Genomic DNA, 26,973 nt, shown 5'->3' with positions numbered 1-26,973 from the left:
CTCAGTGTCGGCCTCTCCCCTCAGTGTCGGCCTCTCCCCCTCAGTGTCGCCCTCTCCCCCTCAGTGTCGCCCTCTCCCCCTCAGTGTCGAACTCTCCCCCTCAGTGTCGAACTCTCCCCCTCAGTGTCGCCCTCTCCCCCTCAGTGTCGGCCTCTCCCCCTCAGTGTCGCCCTCTCCCCCTCAGTGTCGAACTCTCCCCCTCAGTGTCGCCTTCTCCCCCTCAGTGTCGCCTTCTCCCCCTCAGTGTCGCCTTTTCCCTCAGTGTCGGCCTCTCCCCTCAGTGTCGGCCTCTCCCCCTCAGTGTCGCCCTCTCCCCCTCAGTGTCGCCTTCTCCCCCTCAGTGTCGCCTTCTCCCCCTCAGTGTCGCCTTCTCCCCCTCAGTGTCGCCTTTCCCCTCAGTGTCGCCCTCTCCCCCTCAGTGTCGCCTTTCCCCTCAGTGTCGGCCTCTCCCCCTCAGTGTTGCCCTCTCCCCTTCTGTGAATGGTATCACAGGCTTTTGACAGGATGTGTCATCGCCGTTATGATTGCTTCTGTACACAAGGTGTATTCAGATAGACACAACTATAAACCCAATATAAAAACTGTCTTACAAGATAAGAGACAGAGGGAGAGGGAGAGAGCGACCAAGTCAGAGAGAGTGACTGAGGGTTAGAGTGAGGGGGAGAGAAAGACAGAAGGGGACAGGGAGAGGGGGCGAAGGGGACAGAGGGGTAGACGGAGACAGACATAGACAGAAAGAGGAGAGAGACAGAGGGGGAGAGAGCACAATGGAAAGGTTTAGGGAGGGAATACCTGAACTTAGGGCCCCCAGGCAGGTGAAGGCACGGCCGCCAATGGTGGAGCGATGGGAATCGGGAGGGATTTTCAAGAGGCCCGAATTGCAGGAGTGCAGAGATCTCTGTGGTGTTCTTTGTGATTCTGTTATCAGGATGGATGGTGTAGTGTTCACAAAGACCACAGAAGCTAAATTCAATAACAAAGCTAACGTTTATTACACTACTTATTAAAGCTCAACCACTTACACCCGTAGCAAGCAATAATCTAGTAATCTACAATCTACACTCTAATAACACTAGTCTCTACACTCTATATATTACTGCACTCTCTAGACCTCGCCTCTGCTCTCTCTCCCAGAAGCCTGAGTGTCAGTGATTTATATAGTTCTGCACCTAGCTCCATTTAGTGGTCAGTTATGATATTACATTAACCCTTTATATTCTACAGTAAGAAGTCTTACAACACCAGGTTAAGGTCCAACAGGTGTATTTGGAATCACTAGCTTTCGGAGCTTAGACATTCTACATAATGTCACAATCTTGAACGGTTGTAGGGGCTGGAGGAGGTTACAGAGATAGGGAGGGTTGAAGCAGCTCGAGGAGGTTCCAGAGATAGGAATGGCTGTAGGGGCTGGAGGAGGTTACACAGATAGGGAGGATTGTAGGGACTGGAGGAGTTTCCAGAGAGAGGGAAGATTGTAGGGCTGAAGGAAGTTTCAGGAATAGGAAGGGTTGTAGAGATGGAGGAGGTTACAGAGATAGGGAGCGTTGTAGAAATGGAGGAGGTTACAGGAACAGGGAGGGTTGCAGAGATGGCAGACGTTACAGAGATAGGGAGGTTTGCAGAGATGGAGGAGGTTACAGAGATAGGGAGGTTTGCAGAGATGGAGTGGGGTACAGAGATAGGGAGGTTTGCAGAGATGGAGTGGGGTACAGAGATAGGGAGGGTTGCAGAGATAAATAATAATAATAATCTTTATTGTCACAAGTAGGCTTACATTGCAATGAAGTTACTGTGAAAAGCTCCTTTGGAGAAGGTTACAGAGCTAGGGATGGTTGCAGATGGAGGTTACAGGCTAGGGAGGGTGGTAGAGATGGAGGGGGTTACAGAGATAGGGAAGGTTGTAGAAATGGAGGGGGTTACAGAGATAGGGAGGGTTGCAGGTGGAGGTTACAGGCTAGGGAGGGTGGTAGAGATGGAGGGGGTTACAGAGATAGGGAAGGTTGTAGAAATGGAGGGGGTTACAGAGATAGGGAGGGTTGCAGGTGGAGGTTACAGGATAGGGAGGGTTGTAGAAATGGAGGAGGTTACAGAGATAGGGAGGATTGCAGATGGAGGTTACAAGGATGGGGAGATTTGTAGAGATGGAGGAGGTTATAGGGATAGGGAGGGTTTAGGGGCCAGAAGAGGTTACAGGGATAGGAGGGTTGTAGAGATGAGAGGGTTACAGAGTTTGGAAATAATGAGCAGTGATTTGTAAACAAGGATGGGAATTTTTTAATGAAGTTTTACCGGTCCAGCAGCTCATCTAGGGGAGTGACTGAGAGGGGGTGCGTAGGTTATGTTGCAAGTTTGGATAAGAGGGGGTGGGGGAAAGAAGGGGCCCATTCAGCCCCCTTGAGATGTTCCAGGGGAACAGGAGGATGCCTATTCAGCCCCCTTGAGCTTGTTACATGGGAACAGGAGGAGACTATTCAGCCCCTCAAGCCTGTGGTACAGGAACAGGAGGAGGCCATTCAGCCCCTCAAGCCTATTTCAGCATTAAATATGATCACGGTTGATCTTCCATCTCAGTCCCACACTCCAGCTCTCTCCCCATACTCCTTGACACCTTTAGAGCCGAGAAATTAATATATATATTTCTTGAATATATTCAGCGATTTGGCCTCAACATTCTGTGGTTGAGAATTCTACAGGTTTAACGGGTGGCGTAGTGGTTAGCACTGCTGCCTCACTGCCAAGGACCTGGTTTCGATCCCGGCCCCGGGACACAGTGCCTGTGGAATTTGCACATTCTCCCCGTGTCTGCTTGGGTCTCATCCCCACAACCCAAAGATGTGCAGGTTACATGGATTGGCCACCCTAACTTGCCCCTTAATTTAATAAAAGTATTGGGTAGTTTTAAAAAAAAAATTTAAATAATAGAATTCCATAAGTTCACCATTCCCTGAGTGAAGTGAAGGCCCTTTGTGGGCAGCACAAGTGGATAGCACTGTGGCTTGACAGCAGCAGGGTCCCAGGTTCGAGTTCCTGCTGGGTCACTGTCTGTGCGGAGTTTGCACGTTCTCCCAGTGTCTGCGTGGGTTTCCTCTGGGTGCTCCGGTTTCCTCCCAGTCCAAAGACGTGCAGATTAGGTGGATTGGCCATGATAAATTGTCCCTTAATTGCCAAAAAGGTTAGGATGGGTTATTGGGTTACGGGGATAGGGTGGAAGTGAGGGCTTAAGTGGGTCAGTGCAGACTCGATGGGCCGAATGGCCTCCTTCTGCACTGTATATTCTATGTTCTAAGAGGTTTCGTCTCATCTAAGTCCTAGATTGTCTACCCTGTATCCTGAGACGGCAACCCCTTGTTCTAGGCCCCCAGCCAGAGGAAACAACATCTCTGCATCCAGCCCGGTCAGAATTTTATATGTTTCAATCAGATCCCCTCTCACTCTTCTGAACTGAATTGAATGGAGGCCCAGTCAACCCAATCTCTCCTCATACGGCAATCCGGTCATCCCAGGAATGTCTGGTAAAGCTTCACTGCACTCCCTCTGTGGAAAGTTTATCCTTTCTCAAATGAGACCAAAACAGCACACACTACTCCAGGTGTGGTCTCACCAAGGCCCTGTACAGCTGCAGTAAGACATCCTTGCTCCTGCACTCAAGATCTTCTTACAATGGTGGCCAACATACCGTTTACCTTCCTAACCACTCACTGTACCTGCAGGCTTGCTTTCAATGACTGGTGTACTGGACACCCAGGTCCCTCTGTCCATCAACATTTCCCAATCTATCACCATTTAATTAATACTCTGCCATTATGTTTCTCTGTCCAAAATGGATAACTTCACATATATCCAGATTATACTGCATCTGTCATGTTATTTGCCCACTCACTCAACTTGAAATCTCTTAACATCTTCCTCACCATTCATATTCCCACCAAGTTGTGTGTCATCAGCAAACCTGGAAATATTACATTTGGTTCCCTTGTTGAAATCATTGATGTGTATTGTGAACAGCTGGGGTCCAAACACTGATCCCTGCAAGACTCTACCAGCCACTGCCTGGCACTTTGAAAAAGAACCATTTATTCCTACTCTGTTTTCTGTCTGCTAACCAATTCTTAATCCATGCCAATATATTACCGGCACATTTTTGGACTGTGGGAGGAAACTGGAGCACTCGGAGGATACCCACGCAGACACGGGGAGAAAAGTGCAGATTCCACACCGACAGTCACCCGAGGCCGGAATTGAATCTGGTGTTGTGAGGCATCAGTGCTAACCACTGTGCTGCCCATATATCCTGAACGCTTCAAACCAAATCTACGCCCCCCCCCCCCCCCCCCCCCCCAAACCACCAGTGTAATTTAACCGTTGCAGTCCCGGTCTCATTCTGGTAAAATTGACACTGCACCCCTGCCGAGATTGGTGTTTCCTTCCGGATGTGTGGGGCCCAGAGCTCTTCACACCAACTCCCGGATGAAGTGCGACTTCTAACTCCTCGTTATTGCCGTCCTCCAGATAGGTGGCCAGGTCAGTCATTCATTAACCACCGTACCTGATCAGTGTTGGGAATGAAAGGGGAACGTGGGTTAAGGCACTTTGCCAACATACAAAAGTAATTTGTCATTTGAGAGAGAGGGGCCGGTTTAGTGACTCAGCAAGATTGGAATCTAACCCAATGAGTAATATTTTTTTTTTTTTTTTTAAAAAAGCTTCAGCAGACACACAGGCTGACTGTGAGCAGTACCCTGTCCAACCCACTCTCACCAGCACCTAGCCCACTTGTCCGTTAGAGGCCCCGTATACCCAGAGGTGGAGTGAGGCACCAGAGGAAAGCGTGCTCCAAATAGAGCGGCTGGAACTAGAGGGTAGCAATAAAGGAGTAAATCCGGAGTGCTGTATTGATGCTTTGGAAATGCAAGTTTTAGTCTCAGCTCAGGTATTGGGAGGAGCGAGTGTCTGGGCAGCAGGGTGGGTTCCAATTAAATAAATGCTTTTCGAAATGGAGATAATGAAACAGAGACTGTGGAAGCAAGGGGAGGCCATTTGAGTCTGCTCCGCCAGTCATTGTGATCATAGAGTTCAATTCCCTGATACCATCTCTCTTTGCACCCCCCCCCCCCCTCGAGTCCCAAGAGCAATATCCAACTTCTTCTTGAAATTACACAACATTTTGGCTTCTGCTTTCTGTGTTAGCAAATTCCACACCAGCGGTTGTTGTGGAAAAAGTTTAATGGTTATATAAAATATACAGGCAGCTTTTGATGACAAAATGAGAGAGTTTAAGCAGGCAAAAACAGTTTCAACCAAAAAATATGTATACATATATATATAAAAAAGACAGATTCGCAAAGTGGGGTATTCATGGAGTCAAAGCTGGATGCTGACACTCTCTACCCTGCTTCCCAGACACTGGAGTCACTGCACAATTACTCCACATCCTTTCAAAGACAGCAGGTCAGACATCAAAGTTATTTATTTTTTTTTAAATCACTGGTCAGTGTGAATGGACTCAGTCACATCCAAGCCTGGCCTAATCCAGCGCTGCTCCGGATTTTAATCCAGCTTCGCTCTGGCCTTGGGAGATCAGGTTGTTGAAAACAGATTCTCTCAGATGCTGCCAATTCGTTTTGCGACTCAGAAACCTCACCCAAGTGGAAAACGGGCCAACTCCACCTCTCAATGCCCTACAGGCCCCCTAAACCCCATCAGATTGGGTGAACAAGAGTCAAGAGAGGAAGGTTAGACTAATGGTGGGATCTGAAACAGGTTCATTCGAAAAACTGAAGAGCGGAGGAGGAGGGAGAGGAGTGTTTGCAAAGGAGACGAGCAGAGTCTGTCGCACTGGGAAAGGTGGGACACCTTCCCAGCTTGATCCACCTCAGAAAACGTGTTTATGTCGAGTCAAATCAAAGAACATGTGACTAATGATAGCCAGGTGCAAAACCCCCCCCCGCCCCCAACCCACACAAAATCATAGACTGGATTCAGTGTGGTTTCACAATCGGGCTGTTGTGGGCTCAGGGTGGTGAGAAACAAGAAGCCACTGCTCGCTGTGGGGAGGACCCACGCGCACACTGGAACTGGTAAACACAGAGTGGAGTGGGTTCAGAGGGAGTGGGTTCAGAGGATGGAGGGAAGACAGGATTTGGATGTTGAACCCCAGTTTAATGTCTTAGGAGAAGGGGCGAGGACTGTAGGGCACACTCGGTTGGTATACGATGTAAACGGAGGTTCAGATGGTCACCCAGGATTGCAGTATTTGAGGATTGGAAGAGGCTCTTTGCAGGTGAAAAATCAAAATGTCAGAGTTCAGATACACAAAACAAACAGACAATCATTCCTTAAGCGTTAACAGGTAGAGTCGATATCACTTTCCTCATCTGTACATATCCCAAATGGTCATCAGGTTTCTGGAGGTGGGGGCGATGTTTTACAGGGTAGTGAGGTAATACATAGTCATGAGCAGGACCACAAACTAGGGAGAGAGAGAAATCACAGTTAGTCCAATTCCACATGTTAGAGTCAATGCTCTGTAAACAGATTTGCATTTCACTGTGCTTCACTCCAAACCCATTGAACAAATGGGAACTGTCTCAAATGGTCACACGGAGAGGAGAGAATGACCACAGCAAATCTCATTGTGGGGGGAGTGCAAGGGGTGAATCACACACATTAGCTACCACCACCCCCCCCCCCCCCCCCCCACCCACCCCTCCCTCCACTGAGGTGAACAGCCTCTCCCACTCCACTCTGTCCTGGACCTCCTTGTGATTTTGTACACCTCCAACAATCTCCCTCTCTACTTCCTCTGCCCTCGAGGAGCACAGTCCCAGCTTCTCCAATCTACACTCGGAACTCACGTTTCTCATCCCTGGAACCACTCGTGAATCTTTTCTGCGCTCTCGCTCTAAAGCCTTCACATCCTTCCTGAACTGTGGAATGTAGAACTAGACATACTCCAACTGCTGCCCTAGCAGTGTTTTGTAAAAATTTCACTATGATCTCCTTACTCTTGTACTCTATGCCTACAAAATACTACTGGCTTTAAAAACTGCTCTCTACCTGTCTTGCTACCTTCAATGATCGACACACAGATACACCCAGGACCCTCTGATCTACACCCCATTTAGAATTGTACCATTATTTTGCCTCCCCATGTCCTTCCTATCAAAATTAATCACTTCACGTGTCTCTGGATTCAGAGAACAGTAGAAACCCAACAATGCAGAAGGCCATTCGGCCCATCGGGTCTGCACCGACCCTCTGAAAGAGCACCCGATTTAGGCCTACTGCCCCATTCTACCCCCGTAACCTGCACTTCTTTGGACTGGGAGAAAACCGGAGCAACTGAAGGAAACCCACGCAGACACAGGGAGAACGTACAAACGCCACAGTCACCCAAGGTCGAAATCAAACCCAGGTCCCTGGTGCTGTGGTAGTAGTACTAATCACTGTGCCACCTTGCCACCCACAGGGGCAATTTCATCTGCCCTCAATGTCCACTCAATCTATAATCCTCTTCAAATCTTCCACTATCCTCCTCAAGTTCGCAATGCTTCCAAATTTTGTGTCTCCCACAGACTTTGATTGTGCTCTATACACCAAGGTCTCGACGCTAAATAAACATGAAGACCCCTGGTGTTAGAACCTTCTTTCACACGAGTAGTTCGGCTCTGGAACGTTAGGCCTGTGGGTGTGATGGAGGCAGGGTCTTTTTTTTTTTTTTTTTTAAATAAATTGAGTACACCCAATTCTAAGGGGTAATTTAGCATGGCCAATCCACCTACCCTGCACATCTTTGGGTTGTGGGGGCGAAACCCACGCAAACACGGGGAGAATGTGCAAACTCCACACGGACAGTGACCCAGAGACGGGATCGAACCTGGGACCTCAGCGCCATGAGGCAGCAGCGCTAACCCATGGAGGCAGGTTCTATAAGAGATATTTGAGAGGGTATTATTTGAATAGAAACAATGTGCAGGGGACACAGGAGTGGGGGAAAGCAGGGAAGGGCACCAAGTCAGGATGCTCATTTGGAGAGTCGGTGCAGACACGATGGGCCGAATGGCCTCCTTCTGCCCTGTCAAACCCCGCTATAGTCCCACCTCATTCAGAAACACTACTTGGGAGGGAAAACTCGTGTCAATAGAGCCTTTGACAAAAGGTCATCTGGACTCGAAACGTTAGCTCTTTTCTCTCCCTACAGATGCTTCCAGTCCTGCTGAGATTTTCCAGCATTTTCTCTTTGGTTTCAATAGAGCCTTGACCAAGCCTTAAAAATAAAGTCTTCAAGGTGGAGAGAAAGACACTATCTCCTACCCAAAGAGCAACTGAATAAATACAAACACAAAGCTAGGACCCAGTTTAGGATGCGAGAACAGGGAGGCTGTGGGTGAAGGGGCAAGAATCTTCATAATGCCAGACCTGTTAACACCTTTTTCCAGGCTAGAGGCCACAGATCCAACTAACAGGGTGGTACAGTGGTGGGCACCGAGGACCTGGGTTCGATCCTGGCCCACTGACTGTGTGGAGTTTTCACATTTCTCAGTGTTTGGGTCTCACCCTCACAACCCAAAGATGTAGATTGGCCATGCCGAATTGCCCCTTAAATTGAAAAATAATAATAATTGGGTACTAAAACAGGTGGCAACTAACACTGGTTGCAGTGTGCAAAGTGGTTTCACCAAACACGCACACTCCCAGTGAACTCTTAACTTAATAGATGGCAGCACATACCGTCCACATCAGAATAGCGAACCCAAACCAGGCCACGCCCCAAGCGTAACTGTTGATCGAGGTGCTGAAGTAATCAAAACAGCCCTGGAGAGGGTGGGGGAAAAGAACGTTTTATATCAGACTTAATTTTTTTTAAAATCACGAGCCATGTTGAAAGAGAGTGGCGGAGAGGTCGAGGGAGGGCGCTCTGCCCTCCAGGCAGCTGAAGGCAAGACTGCCAATGGTGGAGCGATAGGAATTGGAGGGGGGGGGGAGGGAAAGAGAGAGAATGCTCAAGAGGCTGGAATCAGAGGAGTGCAAAGATCTTGGAGTGTTGTAGGCAGTTACAGAGATAGGGAGGGTAGAAGGGGCTGGAAGAGGTTACGGTGATGGGGAGGGCCATGGATGGTTCTGAAAATGAGAATTTTAAAAACGGAGGTGTTGTCAGAACGGTAGCCATTGCCAGCCGGTGGGTGATGGATGTAATCGTAGAGTCTGTGAGAGCGGGCAGAGGGCATTGCAATAGACGAGTCTGGGAGAGGGGGAGGGTGGGCAGAGAGCATTCCAATCGTCGAGCCTGGAAGAGCGAGAGATTGGGCAGAGAGAGCGTTGTAATGGACAAGTCTGGGAGAGGGCGAGTGTGGGCAGAGAGAGCATGGTAATAGACAAGTCTGGGAGAGGGAGAGTGTGGACAGCGAGAGCATGGTAATAGTAGAATCTAGGAGAGGGCGAGTGTGGGCAGACAGGGCATGGTAATAGACGAGTCTGGGAGAGGGGGCAGAGAGAGCCCGGTAATAGACAAGTCTGGGAGAGGGCGAGAGTGGACAGAGAGAGCATGGTAATAGTAGAGTCTGGGAGAGGGTGAGCGTGGACAGAGAGCATGGTAATAGACGAGTCTGGGAGAGGGGGCAGAGAGAGCATGGTAATAGTAGAGTCTGGGAGAGGGTGAGCGTGGACAGAGAGCATGGTAATAGACGAGACTGGGAGAGGGCGAGAGTGGACAGAGAGCATGGTAATAGACGAGTCTGGGAGAGGGCGAAAGTGGACACAGAGAGCATGGTAATAGTAGTCTGGGAGAGCGTGATAGTGGACAGAGAGCACGGTAATAGACAAGTCTGGGAGAGTGGGCAGAGAGGGCATGGTAATAGCAGAGTCTGGGAGAGGGTGAGCATGGACAGAGAGAGCATGGTAATAGACAGGTCTGGGAGAGGGTGAGAGTAGGCAGCGAGAGCATGGTAATAGTAGAATCTAGGAGAGGGCGAGTGTGGGCAGGGTAATAGTAGAGTTTGGGTGAGGGTGAGCGTGGACAGAGAGCATTGTAATAAGAGAGTCTGGGAGAGGGAGAGTGTGGGCAGACGGCATGGTAATAGACGGGTCTGGGAGAGGGCTAGAGTGGACAGAGAGAGCATGGTAATAGGCGAGACTGGGAGAGGGGGCAGAGAGGGCATGGTAATAGCAGAGTCTTGGAGAGGGCGAGCGTGGACAGAGAGCATGGTAATAGTAGAGTCTGGGAGAGGCGAGCGTGGACAGAGAGCATGGTAATAGACGAGCCTGGGAGAGGGTGAGCGTGGACAGAGAGCATGGTAATAGTAGAGTCTGGGAGAGGCGAGCGTGGACAGAGAGCATGGTACTAGACGAGTCTGGGAGAGGGGGCAGAGAGAGCACGGTAATAGACTAGTCTGGGAGAGGGCGAGAGTGGACAGAGAGAGCACGGTAATAGTAGAGTCTGGGAGAGGGTGAGCGTGGACAGAGAGCATGGTAATAGACGAGCCTGGGAGAGGGCGAGAGTGGACAGAGAGCATGGTAACAGAAGAGTCTAGGAGAGGGAGAGAGTGGACAGAGAGAGCATGGTAACAGAAGAGTCTAGGAGAGGGAGAGAGTGGACAGAGAGAGCATGGTGATAGACGAGTCTGGGAGAGGGCGAAAGTGGACAGAGAGAGCATGGTAATAGACGAGACTGGGAGAGGGCGAGAGTGGACAGAGAGCATGGTAACAGACGAGTCTGGGAGAGGGAGAGAGTGGACAGAGAGAGCATGGTAATAGACAAGTCTGGGAGAGGGCGAAAGTGGACAGAGAGAGCATGGTAATAGACGAGACTGGGAGAGGGCGAGAGTGGACAGAGAGCATGGTAACAGACGAGTCTGGGAGAGGGAGAGAGTGGACAGAGAGAGCATGGTAATAGACAAGTCTGGGAGAGGGTGAAAGTGGACAAGAGCATGGTAATAGTAGAGTCTGGGAGAGGGTGAGAGTGGACAGAGAGCATGATAATAGACAAGTCTGGGAGAGGTGGCAGAGAGGGCATGGTAATAGCAGAGTCTGGGAGAGGGTGAGTGTGGTCAGAGAGCATGGTAATAGAGAGTCTGGGAGAGGGTGAGCTTGGGCAGAGAGGGCATTGTATTAGTTGGGCCTGGCGGAGGGGCATGGCGCAGGGGCAGAGAGAGAACCCAATGAGAAAGTTACAAAATGAGTTGAACAGGTGAAAATCAGGAGATGAGAATTTCAGCAGACAGAGTCGTTGATAAGAGGGAGCGGACAGCTGGGGAACGCAGAGGATGTAAAGACAAGGTAATGAGTGTGTGAGACCCTTCACAGGAGACGTGTTCACACTGGACTGCATTCTGAGGCTGGACAACTCACCTTCTGATACAGGAAGTCTCGATGCCCAACCACACATCCCTCCTGATTAGCGATTTCCGAATTCATGTCCCTCTTACAACACTGAAATGGCCAGGGTGCGGTGGTCTCGTTGAACTGGCTCCGGAAGAAGGAAGTGTACTTGATCCAGTCCATGGGCCCTGTCGATCCACAGCATTGTTCCTGAAAATGGGAAGGGGAGGAGAGGGTTCAAGAACAAACAAGCGGCTCTCCATCTCCTGCTCAGTGTGAAGAGGGAAGTAGGGTGAAATTGCCCGCTGATTGCCCATTGGAGCGAGTAAACTGCCAACTTCATCCCAGGATTGAAGGACAGGGAAAAATCAAACTCATCGAGCCCAGAAGGAGGCCATTCGGCCCATTGAGTCTGTGCTGGATAATTAGTACCCATTCTCACCCCCACATTTTTGCTAATTTTCCCCCATCCAGTCCTTCTCCAACTCCCCCTTTTGAAAGTTCCTATTGAATCTGCTTCCTCCGCCCTTTCAGGCAGCACCTTCCAGATCACAACAATGCGCTGTGTGTAAAATAAAAATTCTCCTCATCTCCCCCCCCCCTCCTCCGTTTCTTTGGTTGGGTTCCCGATTGGTGTCCCCTCTGGTTACTGAGCCTCCTGCTACTGGGAAACACTTCATCCTCATCTTTTTTTTAAAAAAAATTTAGAGAACCCAATTCGGTTTATCCAATTAAGAGGCAATTCAGCATGGCCAATCCACCTACCCTGCACATCTTTGGGTTGTGGGGGTTGAGGCGCACGCAGACAGGGGGAGAATGTGCAAACTCCACACGGCTAGTGACCCAGGGCCGGGATCGAACCCGGGCCCTCGCTTTCTCCTTATCAAATCTATCCAAACCCCCCTCGCGATTTTGAATGTCTCATTCAACCTCCCCCCTTCTCCACTCCACATCTCAAAGTTGGGATGGTTACTCTATCCGTACACTCCATGGGGCAATCACGAGGGGCCAGGGTCGGATGAACTTTCCAGATTAACCCGCCAAGCTAAAGCTTGGAGTAGAGCGGTCCCGGAGATAGAAACCCCAAAATAAAAAACTGACGCTCGGGTGGAGAACGCCATCTCATTGGCTGGCGTGGGAGTGACTAGGCTCGGGTTCATCAGAACATTCCCAGGGCTGGAAGGATTAAATTCCGAGAACAGGTCGCACAGACGGGGCTTGTGTTCATCCCCAGTCTGGATCAAGGGGTTGGAGATGATAAAAGGATTCGATAGGATAGAGAGGGAGAGAGAAACCAATTTGTTTGGTGGGTGGGGGCATCAGGAAGCATTGCCTCACACAAAGGAGGAAGGAGGAGGAAAGGAAATCTGGAATGTTCTCTCTGAAAATAAGCTGTTGAAGCTATGAGGAGTCAATTAGACATTTCAAACTGAGATTGATAGATATCGGTTGGGTAAGAGGATTAAAGGTTAGGGAGCCGGTGGGGGAAGAGATGGAGTTAAGACACAGATCAGTTTCATCTCGGAGGGTGAGCTGTGAGGAGGATGCAGAAATCCTGCAGTGTGTTGGACAAGTGGGCAAATGCAGTGTAATTTGGATAAATGCAAGGTTATCCACTTCTGGAAGCAATTCGAGAAGGCAGACTATTATCTGAATGGCCATAAATTGAGAGGGGAATGTGCAATGAGACCTGGGTGTCCTCGTACATCAAATCACTGAAGGGGAGCGTGCAGGAACAGTAGGCAGTAACAAACGCAATTGGTATTGTGCCCTTCATAGCGAGAGGATTGGACTACAAGAGCTGGGGTGCCTTGATGCAATTATACAGGGCCTTGGTAAGGCCACATTTGGAATATTGTGTGCAATTTTGGTCTGCTTATTGGAGGAAAGATGTTCTTGCTCTCAGGGTAGATGCAGAAAGGATGTTCCCGATGGTGGGAGTGTGAACCAGGGGTCACAGTCTGAGGATACGGGGTAGACCATTTAGGACAGAATTGAGGAGAAATATCTTCAGCTAGGGTGGTGAGCCTGTGCAATTTGTTACCACAGGAAGTAGTTGAGGTCAAAACATTGTATGTATGTTTTGAAGAAGCTGTTAGATAAAGCACTTGGGAAAGGGATCAACGGATATGGAGGGGGGGGGGGGGAGAGAAAGAGATCAGGGTATTGAGTTGGATGATCAGCCATGATCATAATGAATGGCGGAGCTGGCTCGAAGGGCCGAATGGCCTCCTCCTGCTTTCCATGTTTCTGTGATAAAATGCAGGAACAGTCTGGAGGGGCCTGAATGGGCCTCATTTTCCCATATTCCCCCGGAAGAATACCACCCTCTAGGCCATGGAGATCAGTCTGCATCTCTCTCCCCCTTACCTGCTGCATCACCCGGTTCCACATTACTGTGAGATCACGGCCCGAGTTCGTGGAAGTGTCCCCGTAAAACTGCAACATCTGCTTCTTCACAAATTTAGGATTCGAAGTGAGCTGCAGAGTCAAGGGGAAAAAAAGGTTTTGTGAGAAGCAGTTTTCACAAGGTGTGAACTGGCTGAGACCCCCACCATCATCAGGGGTCAACAGCCTCATTGACCCCCCATAAACCTGCGTTCCGATGTCAATAAACTCCCTTCCTCCAACCCAACTCCCTCCCAAAATGTCCCTCCACCACTAGCAGCCCGTGTGTACCATCTACGAGATGCACTGCAGGAACTCACAAGGATCCTTAAGCAGCACCTTCCAAACCCATAACCTCTACCATCTCGAAATGCAAGAGCAGCAGATACCTGGGAACCCCACCACCTGGAGGTTCCCCTCCAAGTCACTCAACGTCCTGGCTGGGAAATATATCGGCTGTTCCTTCACTGTGGCTGGGTCATAACTGGAGCTCCCTCCCTAACAGCACTGAGGGTGTACCTACACTTCAGGGATTGCAGCAGTTCAAGGCAGCAGCTCACCAACACCTTCTCAAGGGGCAATTAGGGATGGGCAATCAATGCCAGACCCAGCCGGTGAGGCCCACATCCTGAGCAGAGCGTCCTTCTCTTAACTAGGGAGAGCAAGGAAGGCCATGCCTAACTCAGCTTTCTGATCGGACGGTTCGAGTGTCCAGTGCTTACGTAATCTCTGTGGGTAATCGCTGTGATACAGGAGGCAGCTTCGAAGATGTAGACAATGATCATTAGCACCAGGTACTGAGGGACAGAAAGAGAGAACGACAGTCAATTAGTATTCACAATCAAACCCACTGGGGCATTTCCCACCTATCAATAACACCCCCCTCTGAAACTGCAGTGGGCACCACATCCCCTTCTTCATAAATCCATCCCCACCCTCTCCGTCCCCATCCATAATTCCCAGGGGGGGGGGGGGGGGGGGGGCTCATCACTGGATCTGCAGTGCGAACCCTGAGCCCCAGTGGCACGGAGTCCAATTATAACCCCCATCCACCCATCCCAGAAAGCAGCTCACAGCGCAGGCCTGGGATCTGTGTGCATGCGGAGAGCGGGTCTCAGTACCTGGGACGAGATCAGGCTCGGGAATACATGTCGGATGGCGCGGATTCTGGGATCTTCCTCTGCCTCTGACGGCAGAAAGTGCGATCAACGAATCCCGGAGTCTGGCGGCTCCAGCAAACCGGTGTCCTCCCAAATCCACATTCTCCCGCCTTTCCCCCCGCCATGCCAATCATAATCCCCACTTGCTCCCAGTATCTTGTTAAACACCATAAGCCCCCCACCAAGTGGGTACTCACAGTGATGACCATCGTGCGACTCTCACTCAGGACAGCCAGGATCCCAAAGACGGACAGACAGAAAAAGGCGAATCCGGCGAAGATGGCAATCCAAGCACCGGCAAAGACGTCATCCTTACCCGAGGCACCCAGGACGGGATAGATCCGGAACTGGTCAGTCACCACCCATATTGTCTCGGCAAAGAGGGCGATGGAAGCCAGCTGCAGAGGAGCAGAGACACAGTTAGGCACACCGGGCGGACAGTCAGACTCCGTGCGGAGACGTCAGCTCAACCTCCCCACCCCACCCCCAGGGTCGTTCGCCTCGGTGCAGAGAGGGTTAAGGGGAGATTGACTCGAGACGTTCAAAATCAGAGAGGGATTTGCATAGAGTCAATATGGAGAAAGAAAAAGTGTTTCCCAAGCGGCAAGAGGTTCAGTAACTAGAGGGGGACACAGATTGATTCAGGAAAAAAACCAGAGTGGGGGCGGGGAGTTCAAGGGGCAGCACGGTACCAGTGGTTAGCACAGTTGCTTCACAGCACCAGGGGACCCGGGTTCGATTCCGGCTTGGGTCACTGTCTGTGCGGAGTCTGCACTATCTCCCCGTGTGTGCTTGGGTTTTCTCCGGGTGCTCCGGTTTCCTCCCACAGTCCAAAGATGTACAGGTTAGGTGGATTGGCCATGCTAAATTACCCCATAGTGTCCAAATGTTAGGTGGGATTGCTAGGTTACGGGGATAGGGTGGAGGTATGGACTTGGGTAGGGTGCTCTTTCAGGGGCCGGTGTAGACGCGATGGGTCGAATAGATTCTTTCTGCACTGTAGATTCTATGAGGAGAATTATTTTACACAACAAATCTGTGACACAGGGACAGGAGGGGGCCCACGCAGCTCCACGTGTTCCTGGGAGTATCCTGGCCCCTGTGTTGCAGCCAATACTTGGCCAGCACATCCGTCATCGTGACATACTGCATTAGTAAAGCAAAAGAGACTCATAACCTGATTGGATGATGCTATACAGACTGACTGGCCACATTCCCAATATTTCTATATCTATTTGGGAAATTTGCAAAGGAATATTTTAAAGAATATATCAATATCTGTGATTTTTCTCCAGGGCCACACCTAGCCTTGTTCTGGACACTGATCTCCGAGTTCTGGAGACTAAAGGCCAAACCCTTACCGATGACTCAACCAGTCCCACCCTCCAGGGAGAGGGCGGCTCCCGCTCAGTGACATGACAAGATAACAACAGGAGTTTCATCCTCCCAGGCGCTCGCATGAAGTCACGGAACCAGCCGGGTGGCATTCCCCAAGCAGGGGAACCACATTCCTGTCAACACCAGACAGCAGGCCCCTGCTCACACCCCACCCAGTGACATTCACACAGAATGCCAGCCCTTCAACCTGTGCAGAAAAGGTCAGTGACGTCAAAACCATCACTTACTGAGCACAGAGTCTCACCCTGTGCAGATGACCTGCTCCTCTTATGTCTCGAAGCCACAGGAGGGACTGAAGGCAATACTGCAAATACTAAAAGAGTTTGGAACCTTCTTGGGCTACAAACTTAACCTGGGCAAAAGTGAGACATTCCCAGTGAACCCAAAAGGGGGAGGGACAGAGCTGAAGGGGCTCCCGTTCAAAACGGCCCAGAACAGATTCAGTTACCTGGGGATCCAAATAGCCAGAGACTGGACACAGATCCACAAGTGGAACCTGACCAGCCTGGTGGAGGAAGTAAGAAAAGACCTTCAACGGTGGGGCTCACTCCCACTCTCCCTGGCGGGAAGAGTGCAGACTATCAAGATGAACGTACTACCAAGGTTCCACTTCCTATTTAGATCCATCCCGATCTTCATCCCCAAGGCCTTTTTCCAAAACAAAGGCAGGCTAATCATGGCGTTTGTCTGGGCGGCAGGAACCCAAGAATTCCCAAACCGACACTGCAAAGCGGGAAAATCAGAGGGGGCCTGGCTCTACCGAACCTACAATACTACCAGTGGGCAGCAACGGCAGAAAGAGTGAGGAGATGGTAACAAGAACCCGACACAGATTGGGTACAAATGGAGGAGGCATCCTGTAAAGGAACAACCCTCCGGGCCCTGGCCACAGCAGCACTCACATCCTCTTCAACAAGGTACACAACGAGCCCAGTGGTAGCGGCCACGCTGAGAACGTGGACCCAGTTGAGACAGCACTTCGGGAATCCAAAATGTCCCTTATGGCCCCCACCTGTGGCAATCACAGATTCCCCCCAGCCATGCTAGATACCACCTTGAAAAGATGGAGGCGGGACGGGGGCACACTGACAGTCGGGCACTTCTACGTAGGACGCAGACTGGCGACACTGGACGAACTGACGAGGAAGTGGAAACTAGCAAGAGGACAGGAATTGAGACACCTCCAAATAAAGCACTTCCTCCGCAAAGAGACAGTAGGGCACCCCGGGGCCCCAAAAAGCACACTACTGGAGGACCTGATAGGCACAAGCAGCAAGAAGTGGGGGGGGGGGGGGGGGGGCTATGTGGGAAAATATACGGACAGCTACTGGACAGAGCCTGAACACCACTGGACGAGACCAGACAAAAATGGGAGGACAAACTGGGGACAGAGGTAGGATGGGGTCTCTGGAGCGAAGCACTGAGCAGGGTGAACTCCACCTCCTCCTGCGCAAGGCTAAGCCTAATGCAGCTCAAAGTGGTGCACAGAGCGCACCTGACCAGAACCCGAATGAGCAGGTTCTTCCCGGAGGTGGAGGATAAATGTGAGCGGTGCCAGAGGGGCCCGGCCAACCACACCCACATGTTTTGGGCTTGCCCCAAGCTTGCTGGGTTCTGGACAGCCTTCTCCGAAGCCATGCCCAATAGTGGCAATCTTTGGGGTATCAGAGCAGCCAGAGCTACACATGGGGAAGGAGGCCAACACCCTTGCCTTTGCTTCCCTAATCGCACGCCAGAGAATCCTGCTCGGCTGGCGATCGGCAGCACCACCCACAGCTGCAGACTGGCTCGCTGACCTCTCAGAATTTCTCCACCTGGAGAAGATTAAGTACGCCACCCGAGAGTCAGAGGAAGGCTTCCTGGATACTCAGGGGCAGTTAGTCGGCCTGTTCCAAAACCTGTTTGAGGCCAGCAACGAGGAGTAAGCCAGGGGGAAAAAAAAGGAACCACCAAAGGACTGTGCAACCCAGGGGGGGGGGGGGGGGGGGAGAAGAGATATCATAGACCGATCCAGGTGGCAGCAAAATGTACGTACAATTAGTGTAATGACGGACAAAACAAACCTCTGTAAAATAAAGCAAATTAGCACGGACAGGTAAAAATGTAATGTATATAAGAAACAACTGTTTATAAATGAGAAAAGCCAATAAAAAGATTTTCAAAAATAAAAAAAAATTAAAAAAAAATAAAAATCGCTTACTGCAGGGGGTAGCACAACAAACCAGAGGAGATATGTCCCTTGTTCACCATCTTTGCAATGGCCGGCTCCCACACTCACACATCCCAGTGAGAGGCACTGTGGCACAGTGGTTAGCTCTGCTGCCTCACAGCGCCAGGGACCCGGGATCGATTTCAGCCTTGGCAGACTGTGTGGAGTTGCACCTTCTCCCAGTGTCTGTGTGGGTTTCCTCCGGGTGCTCCGGTTTCCTCCCACAGTTAGGTGGATTGGCCATGATAAATTGCCCCTTAATGTCCAAACGTTAGGTGGGGTTACAGGGATAGGGCGGGGGATCGGGTCTAGATAGGGTGCTCTTTCAGAGGGTCAGTGCAGACTCGATGGGCTGAATGGCCTCCTTCTACACCATAGGGATTCTATGATGAAAGTCTGGGAGTGCACAGTGGGGGGGGGGGGGGAGAAAATCACACTCATCCCGACATAGTCTGGGAATGCACTGGGGGGGTGGGGGTCACTCATACCCAGGCTGTGAGTGCAGGACACATACACAGGCACAGTGCTACTTACCATGAGAATGATTTTGCCAAAGATCAGGACACCTTTGAAAAAAGGCGAGGCTGAAGTTTCTCCCATCTTGTCTGTGCAATCTTCCAATCGAGCGTCACACTATAACAAGAGGAGATGATGATAAGATACACCGATACTAATCACCTCAACTGTTCCCTGGAGAAATGCAGGCACAATATGTTTGGGGGAACCCTGGGTGTCCAGGATAATCCAGGACTGGATAAGAAGGAAGAGAAAAGCTTTCAGCAAGTGCAAAGGGAGAAATTCAATCATGGCCGGAGAGGAATATCGGAAGTGCAAGAGGGAACTTAAGAAAGCAAAGCAATTGGAAGATAAAAAAGGGGGCGTGAAAGAGGACTTGCGGATAAGATTAGGGAGAACCCCAAGATATTCCACAAATACATTAAGAGGAAAAGGTTGGGCGGCACGGTGGTGCAGTGGCTAGCACTGCTGTCCCATGGCGCTGAGGACCCGAGTTCAATCCCAGTCCACTGTGTGGAGTTTGCACATTCTCCCCGTGTCTGCATGGAGTCTGTGTGGGTAGAGTTGAGGAACCACAAAGTCAAAAAAACCATAATGGGAGTTATGTACAAGCCTCCCAACAGTGGTCAGGACCAGGGGCACAAAATGCACCACAAAATAGAAAGGGCATGTCAGAAAGGCAAGGTCACAGTGATCATGGGGGACTTCAATATGCAGGTGGACTGGGTAAATAATATTGCCAGTGGACCCAAAGAAAGGGAATTCATTGAATGTTTACAGGAGGGCTTTTTGGAACAGTTTGTGATGGAGCCCACAAGGGAACAGGCCATTCTGGACTTAGTGTTATGTAATGAGCCAGACTTGATAAAAAGATCTTAAAGTAAGGGGAGACAGTGGTCATAATATGGTCGAATTCAGTCTGCAATTTGAAAGAAAGGAGGTAGAATCAGATGTAAAGATGTTACAGTTAAATAAAGGTAACTACAGGGGCATGAGGGAGGAACTGACGAAAATCGACTGGGAGCAGAGCCTAGTGGGAAAGACAGTAGACCAGCAATGGCAGGAGTTTCTGGGTTTAATTGAGGACACAGTACAGAGGTTCATCCCAAAGAAAAGAAAGGTTATCAGAGGGGGGGGGATTAGGCAGCCATGGCTGACAAAGGAAGTCAGGGAGTGCATCAAAGCAAAAGAGAAAGCCTATAATGTGGCAAAGAGTAGTGGGAAGTCAGAAGATTGGGAAGGCTACAAAAACAAACAGAGGATAACAAAGAGAAATAAGGAAAGAGAGGATCAAATATGAAGGTAGTCTAGCCAGTAACATTAGGAATGATAGTTAAAGTTTCTTTAAATACATTAAAAGCAAACGGTAGACATTGGGCCGCTCCAAAATGACGCTGGTAATCTAGTGATGGGAGACAAGGAAATAGCTGAGGAGTAAGTACTTTGCGTCAGTCTTCACAGTAGAAGACATGAGTAATATCCCAACAATTCAGGAGAGTCAGGGGGCAGAGTTGAATATGGTAGCCATCACAAAGGAGAAAGTGCTAGAGAAACTAAGAGGTCTAAAAATTGATAAATCTCCGGGCCCAGATGGGCTACATCCTAGAGTTCTAAAAGGAGATAGCTGAAGAAATAGTGGAGGCGTTAGTTATGATCTTTCAAAAGTCACTGGAGTCAGGGAAAGTCCCAGAGGATTGGAAAATCGCTGTTGTAACCCCCCTGTTCAAGAAGGGAACAAGAAAGAAGATGGAAAATTATAGGCCAATTAGCCTAACCTCGGTTGATGGCAAGATTCTAGAATCCATCGTTAAGGATGAGATTTCTAAATTCTTGGAATTGCAGGGTCGGATTAGGACAAGTCAGCATGGATTTAGTAAGGGGAGGTCATGCCTGACAAACCTGTTAGAGTTCTTTGAAGAGATAACAAATAGGTTAGACTAAGGAGAGCCAATGGATGTTATCTATCTTGACTTCCAAAAGGCCTTTGATAAGGTGCCTCACGCGAGACTGCTGAGTAAAATAAGGGCCCATGGTATTCGAGGCAAGGTACTAACATGGATTGATGATTGGCTGTCAGGCAGAAGGCAGAGAGTTGGAATAAAAGGTTATTTTTTGGAATGGCAACCGGTGACGAGTGGTGTCCCGCAGGGTTCAGTGTTGGGGCCACAGCTGTTCTCTTTATATATTAACGATCTAGATGACGGGACTGGGGGCATTCTGGCTAAGTTTGCCGATGATACAAAGATAGGTGGAGGGGCAGGTAGTATTGAGGAGGTGGGGAGGCTGCAGAAAGATTTAGACAGTTTAGGAGAGTGGTCCAAGAAATGGCTGATGAAATTCAACATGGGCAAGTGCGAGGTCTTGCACTTTGGAAAAAAGAATAGAGGCATGGACTATTTTCTAAACGGTGACAAAATTCATAATGCTGAAGTGCAAAGGGACTTGGGAGTCCTAGTCCAGGATTCTCTAACGGTAAACTTGCGGTTTGTCCGTTGAGCCCGTAATTAAGAAAGCAAATGCAATGTTGTCATTTATCTCAAGAGGCTTGGAATATAAAAGTAGGGATGTACTTCTGAAGCTTTATAAAGCACTAGTTAGGACCCATTTAGAATACTGTGAGCAATTTTGGGCCCCACACCTCAGGAAGGACATACTGGCACTGGAGCGGGTCCAGCGGAGATTCACATGGATGATCCCAGGAATGGTAGGCCTAACATACGATGAACGTCTGAGGGTCCTGGGATTATATTCATTGGAGTTTAGGAGGTTGAGGGGAGATCTAATAGAAACTTACAAGATAATGAATGGCTTAGATAGGGTGGACGTAGGGAAGTTGTTTCCATTAGCAGGGGAGACTAGGACCCGGGGGCACAGCCTTAGAATAAAAGTGAGTCACTTTAGAACAGAGATGAGGAGAAATTTCTTCAGCCAGAGAGTGGTGGGTCTGTGGAATTCATTGCCACAGGGGGCGGTGGAGGCCGGGACGTTGAGTGTCTTTAAGACAGAAGTTGATAAATTCTTGATTTCTCGAGGAATTAAGGTCTATGGAGAGAGAGCGGGTAAATGGAGTTGAAATCAGCCATGATTGAATGGTGGAGTGGACTCGATGGGCCGAATGGCCTTACTTCCACTCCTATGTCTTATGGGTCTCACCCCACAACCCAAAAAGATGTGCAGCAACCAAGTTAGAAATTAGAATTGGATATTTTAAATTTTTATTACAAATAAATTAAAAATAAAGTGGAAGAGGTTAACCAGGGAAAAGGCTCATTAGAAAGCAAGGGGCAATGTGTGTGTGAAGCTGCAGGACATTGCTAAGGTGTTAAATTAATACTTCATCGGTCTTAACTCAGGAGGAGATGACATAAGTACAGAATTCAGGAAATGGGACATGTGAGGACCTTGAGCAGTATGACATAAGAAGTGAGGAGGTTTTAGAGGCCCTAATGGGGTTAAAAATGGACAAATCCCCACGCCCGGATGAATTGCATCCCAGCCTGCAATAAGAGAGGAAGGAATTTGCAAGGGCTCTGACGCAAGTTTTTAATTCCTCTCTGGCCACGAGGAAGTGCCAGAGGACTGTTGTTCCACTTGTCAAGAAGGGTGGTACAGATGAACCAGGGAATTTATGGGTGGCACGTTAATACAGTGGTTAGCACTGTTGCTTCAATGCGGCAGGGACATGGGTTCGATTCCCACCTTGGGTCAGTGTATGTGCGGAGTCTACACGTCCTCACCGTGTCTGCGTGGGTTTCATCCGGGTGCTCCGGTTTCCCCCCCACAAGTCCCAAAAGACGAGCTGTTTAGGTGGATTGGACATTCTGAATTCTCCCTCCGTGCACCCAAACAGGCGATGGAATGTGGCGACTGGGGACTTCTCACAGTAACTTCATTGCAGTGTTAATGTAAGCCTACTTGTGATACTAATAAAGATTATTATTAATACAGACTGGTGGGTCTCACGTCAGAAATTGGGAAATTATTGGAGAAAAGTCTGAAGGAGAGAATTAATTTCCACTTGGAAAGATATGGGTTGATGAGTGCTAGTCAGCAAGGCTTTGCCAGAGGGAGGTCATGTCTAACAACATTTTTAATGATGAAGTGACTGAGTGCGTGGATGAAGGAAGTGCAGTTGATATGGATTTTAGCAAAGCCTTTGACAAGGTCCCACATGGGAGACTGATTGAGAAGTGAAAAGGTTGAAGCACATGGATTTCAAGATGAATCCGAAACTGGCTCTATAAGGACACGGGTGGTGGTGAAGGCTGTTGGAGTAATTGGTTTGCGGATGACACCTAGATTGGTAGGTAGGTTAATGGTGAGGAAGAGGGTGGTAAGTTACAGGAAGATATAGATGGGTTGCTCAGATGGGCAGAGCTGTGGCAGATGTTGTTTAACCCTGATAAGTGTGAGGTGATGCACTTTGGAAGAAGAAACAGGACAAGGGAGTATGTAATGAATGGCAGGACACGAGGAAGCTCAGAGGAACCGATGGATCTTGGGGTACTTGTTCACAGATCCCTGAAGGCGGCAGAGCAGGTGAATAGGGTAATTGAGAAGGCATATGGGGCACTTGCCTTTATCAGTGGTGAGGTTATGTTGGAGCTGTACAGAACGTTGGTTACGCTGCAGCACTGTACGAGGTTCTGGTCACCTCACTATAGAAAGGAGATGATTGCACTGCAGGAGGGACAGGGGAGATTCACCAGAATAAGGCTGAGGGGAGGATATGACTGGGTTGTATAGGATTAGGAGGGGTTTAGACAGGGTAAATAGGAAGCAGCTGTTTCTCTTGGTTGAGGGGTCAATTACAAGGGGGCATTGTTTAAGGGTGAGGGGCAAAATATTCCAAGGGGTTTTGTGAAAAGAAATTTCACTCAGAGTGGTGGGAATCTGGAAAGCATTGCCTGGGAAGGTAGTAGAGGTTGGAAACCTCAACCTTAAAAAGTACCTTGGATGAGTACTTGAAACACCGTCACATTCAAGGATACGGGACAAGTGCTGGTAAATGGGATTAGCTCGAGGTTAGGGGTAGTTTCCGTCAGTGCAGGCTCGATGGGCAAAGGGCTGTTTCTGCAATGTTCCACACTCATTCTCCCAGGGCAGGGGTGTGCGGGGGGGGGGGGGGGGGGGGGAGAGAGAGAGAAAGAGTCTTCCCCACACCATTCTTCCTGCTTCCCCTCCCCACTCTCACCCAGGGGGAGGAACAAGTCATCCCCTCCCCCTCAGGTCAGGATGAGGGGCTTCATTGTTCTGGGGAGGCAGTCACAAGTTGATAAGATAGAACAGAGATCTCTTTTAATTTAGAGCCTCCAATTATTTATTTCCAATTAAGGGGCAATTTAAAGTGGTCAATCTGCCTACCCTGCACATCTTTGGGTTGTGGGGGTGAAACCCACAGAGACAAGGGGAGAATGTGTAAGCTACACACAGACAGTGACCCAGGGCCAGGATTGGGGCCAGGATTGAACCCAGGTCCTCAGTGCAGTGAGGCAGCAGTGCTAACAACTGCACCACCCTGGAACAGAGATCTCAATATTTATCCTTCAGCCAGCACCACCAGAAGGAACAGGTGGTTTGAGGCGACGATCACACTGCTGTCTGTGGGATCTTGCTGAGCGTTAATTGGCTGCAAGACTTTATCTGCGTGACAACGGCGACCTCACTTCCCAAGTTCCCTCATTGGCTGGGAGGGATGGTCGGAGGTGGGGAAAGGGGTTAGAGCAATGCAGTTGGGAAGCGAGTGGGAAGGTGGATCGAGTTACACAGCAAGGGCTCAGTAAGCCACACCCAAAACAAGACAACATTCCTTCACATCCAACAATCACCTCACACAAAAAAGTGAACAATGCCTGGAGAGGATTTAACACCAAACCCATTTCGATACCCACACCCCACATTGCTCCAAATCAGAAGTAAAATGAAAATGTTTCTTTCGCAGGTCCCAAGTAACCCACTCAGCCCCATGTTTAACCAGATCCTCAATCCCTACAGCACAGAGGGGCTGGAGAAAGTGCTGGTGGGCTCAGGCAGACACAGAGATCCCCGTTAAAATTAAAGAATCTATGAGATAGGAGGGAGAACCCATACAACACACACCCTGCTCCCCAAGTATTCACTCAGAACCCCACGCCCCTCCCTGAGTATTCACTCACTCAAATACCCCCTCCCCCCCAAATTAATAGAATTCAAACTGGGACACCTCAAAATCATCCTTTAAATCATTCCGTTCAGTAAATAAAACACTCCAGCTACCCAAACACTAACTCACTCACTCACAAACTACAAAGAAATTTAATTAAAAGGGAGATTTTAATCAGAGCATTCACCACCCCAGACACCCAACCTCTCACAGACTCAACCCTCCACACTCATTCCTTCCATCACAGCAATGCCTCACTATACCACATTAAGACAGAAAACTCACCCTCTCGCACCTGCTTCCACCTGAATCTAGTTTCACCTGAATGGAGCCTCCTAAATACTGAGACAGACTCTCCCAGGTGAACAATCCGGATCAACCTGTTTCCCACTCTGATGTCAGCAGGACAGAGGGAATCAATAGATGGAGTCCGGATTCCTCATCAAGCCCGGACTGGGACTGCCCAGTCAGACAGGAATGGGAGGTTCAAATCCACAAAGACCCAGACCTCAAGTACCCAGACACTTCCACAGACAAGGTCACAGCACTAGGTTCACTCTCAGAACCATGTCCCCAAACCCAGCACACATTCCTCCATCAAACAATGTGTGTGGGACCCGTACCCCAGTGAGAGTCAGTGTGTGTGGAACCCGTACCCCAGTGAGAGTCAGTGTGTGTGGAACCTGTACCACAGTGAGAGTCAGTGTGTGTGGAGCCTGTACCCCAGTGAGAGTCAGTGTGTGTGGAACCCGTACCCCAGTGAGAGTCAGTGTGTGTAGAACCCGTACCCCCGTGAGAGTCAGTGTGTGGAACCCGTACCCCAGTGAGAGTCAGTGTGTGTGGAACCCATACCCCAGTGAGAGACAGTGTGTGTAGAACCCGTACCCCCGTGAGAGTCAGTGTGTGTGGGACCCGTACCCCAGTGAGGGTCAGTGTGTGTAGAACCCGTACCCCAGTGAGAGTCAGTGTGTGTGGGACCTGTACCCTGTCGTGTTAGGTACACTGGTCTAACACTGGCTGCATCTGGATGCAGCTTAGATCAGAAAGATACTCCAGACTTTGAAGTTAGTTTAATCAAGTTTATTGAACTAATAGCACAGTTAGCACAGTTCTCTGTGCGTTCGACTCTCTGCTAACTTAAGTGTGGTTACTCTGTCTTACTGAACCAGACTAGCTCTTAGCCACGTGGTGGCTAAGGAGGTGTGAGATTGTAACAACACCCTTGACTGACTCTCGAGATGTTCAAAAGTGGAAAGAGGCGGAGTGTGAGTGCCTCGTGTCTTTTATAGTCAGATCCCACCCCTGAGTATCCTACCTGCTTATTGGTCATGTCCTGTTCTCTGTGTCCATTAGCTGCTTGTCTGTATATCATTATGTGTGTGTCCACATATCATGGACATCTCCCCTTTTTTTATGTTTGGATGACATATGTGAACGTATTTACAAGAATAGGCAAATATTAACATATAAACATGCAGTGGATGTGAACATATGTACATGTGAAAACAACTGTCTAATGCAAGAACACTGAACATAGCAAACAGAACAAATGTTCATAAGTCCAGTCTCTGTGGTTTGCGTCTGATCCTGGTCGACCACCGGAGAGGAGGTGGTGGGGACGACAGTGCCTTGATGGGCTGGATTGAAGCCTGACTGGTGGCCTCATGAGTTGAGGTATCAGGAGGTGGCAAAACAACAGAAGGAAACGGTGAAGAATGTGGTTGCGGGCAGCCAGCTTTGCGCAGTGCCCGTCTGTTTCATCACACAACAGAACCATCAGCCAGACGCACAACATATGAGCGGGGGTCAGCCTGTCAAACAACGACAGCTGGAGCTGACCAGCC

The 26,973-nt window shown here is 49.5% G+C and overlaps 1 protein-coding gene across 1 annotated transcript; it reads right to left on the bottom strand.

Moving 5' to 3' along the window:
* Positions 1-5,175: 5,175 nt before the first annotated feature.
* On the bottom strand, positions 5,176-25,526 carry upk1a (uroplakin 1a). The gene is made up of 8 exons (XM_072468849.1): positions 25,415-25,526; positions 19,006-19,104; positions 15,062-15,262; positions 14,427-14,501; positions 13,687-13,797; positions 11,347-11,526; positions 8,731-8,814; positions 5,176-6,469 (listed from the first exon to the last, which is right to left on the bottom strand). Exons 2-8 carry the CDS (start codon positions 19,069-19,071, stop codon positions 6,425-6,427), a joined length of 762 nt encoding a protein of 253 aa, XP_072324950.1. The 5' UTR covers positions 19,072-19,104; positions 25,415-25,526; the 3' UTR covers positions 5,176-6,424.
* Positions 25,527-26,973: the final 1,447 nt, after the last annotated feature.

Source organism: Scyliorhinus torazame, chromosome 12 (assembly GCF_047496885.1).
Source record: "Scyliorhinus torazame isolate Kashiwa2021f chromosome 12, sScyTor2.1, whole genome shotgun sequence".
NCBI classification, from domain to species: domain Eukaryota; kingdom Metazoa; phylum Chordata; class Chondrichthyes; order Carcharhiniformes; family Scyliorhinidae; genus Scyliorhinus; species Scyliorhinus torazame.
Note: the sequence above shows the minus strand (reverse complement) of the source record. Positions and strands in the feature narration are given on the sequence as shown.

Bases quoted from the DNA above. Each gene is read 5' to 3' on its own strand.
- upk1a (XM_072468849.1), bottom strand. From the start codon at position 19,071: ATGGGAGAAACTTCAGCCTCGCCTTTTTTCAAAGGTGTCCTGATCTTT. The intron at 14,502-15,061 runs GTGAGTACCCAC...TCTGTCCCTCAG, and splicing joins GTCGCACGATGGTCATCACT to TACCTGGTGCTAATGATCAT. The intron at 13,798-14,426 runs GTAAGCACTGGA...TTGACTCTGCAG, and splicing joins CGATTACCCACAGAGATTAC to CTCACTTCGAATCCTAAATT.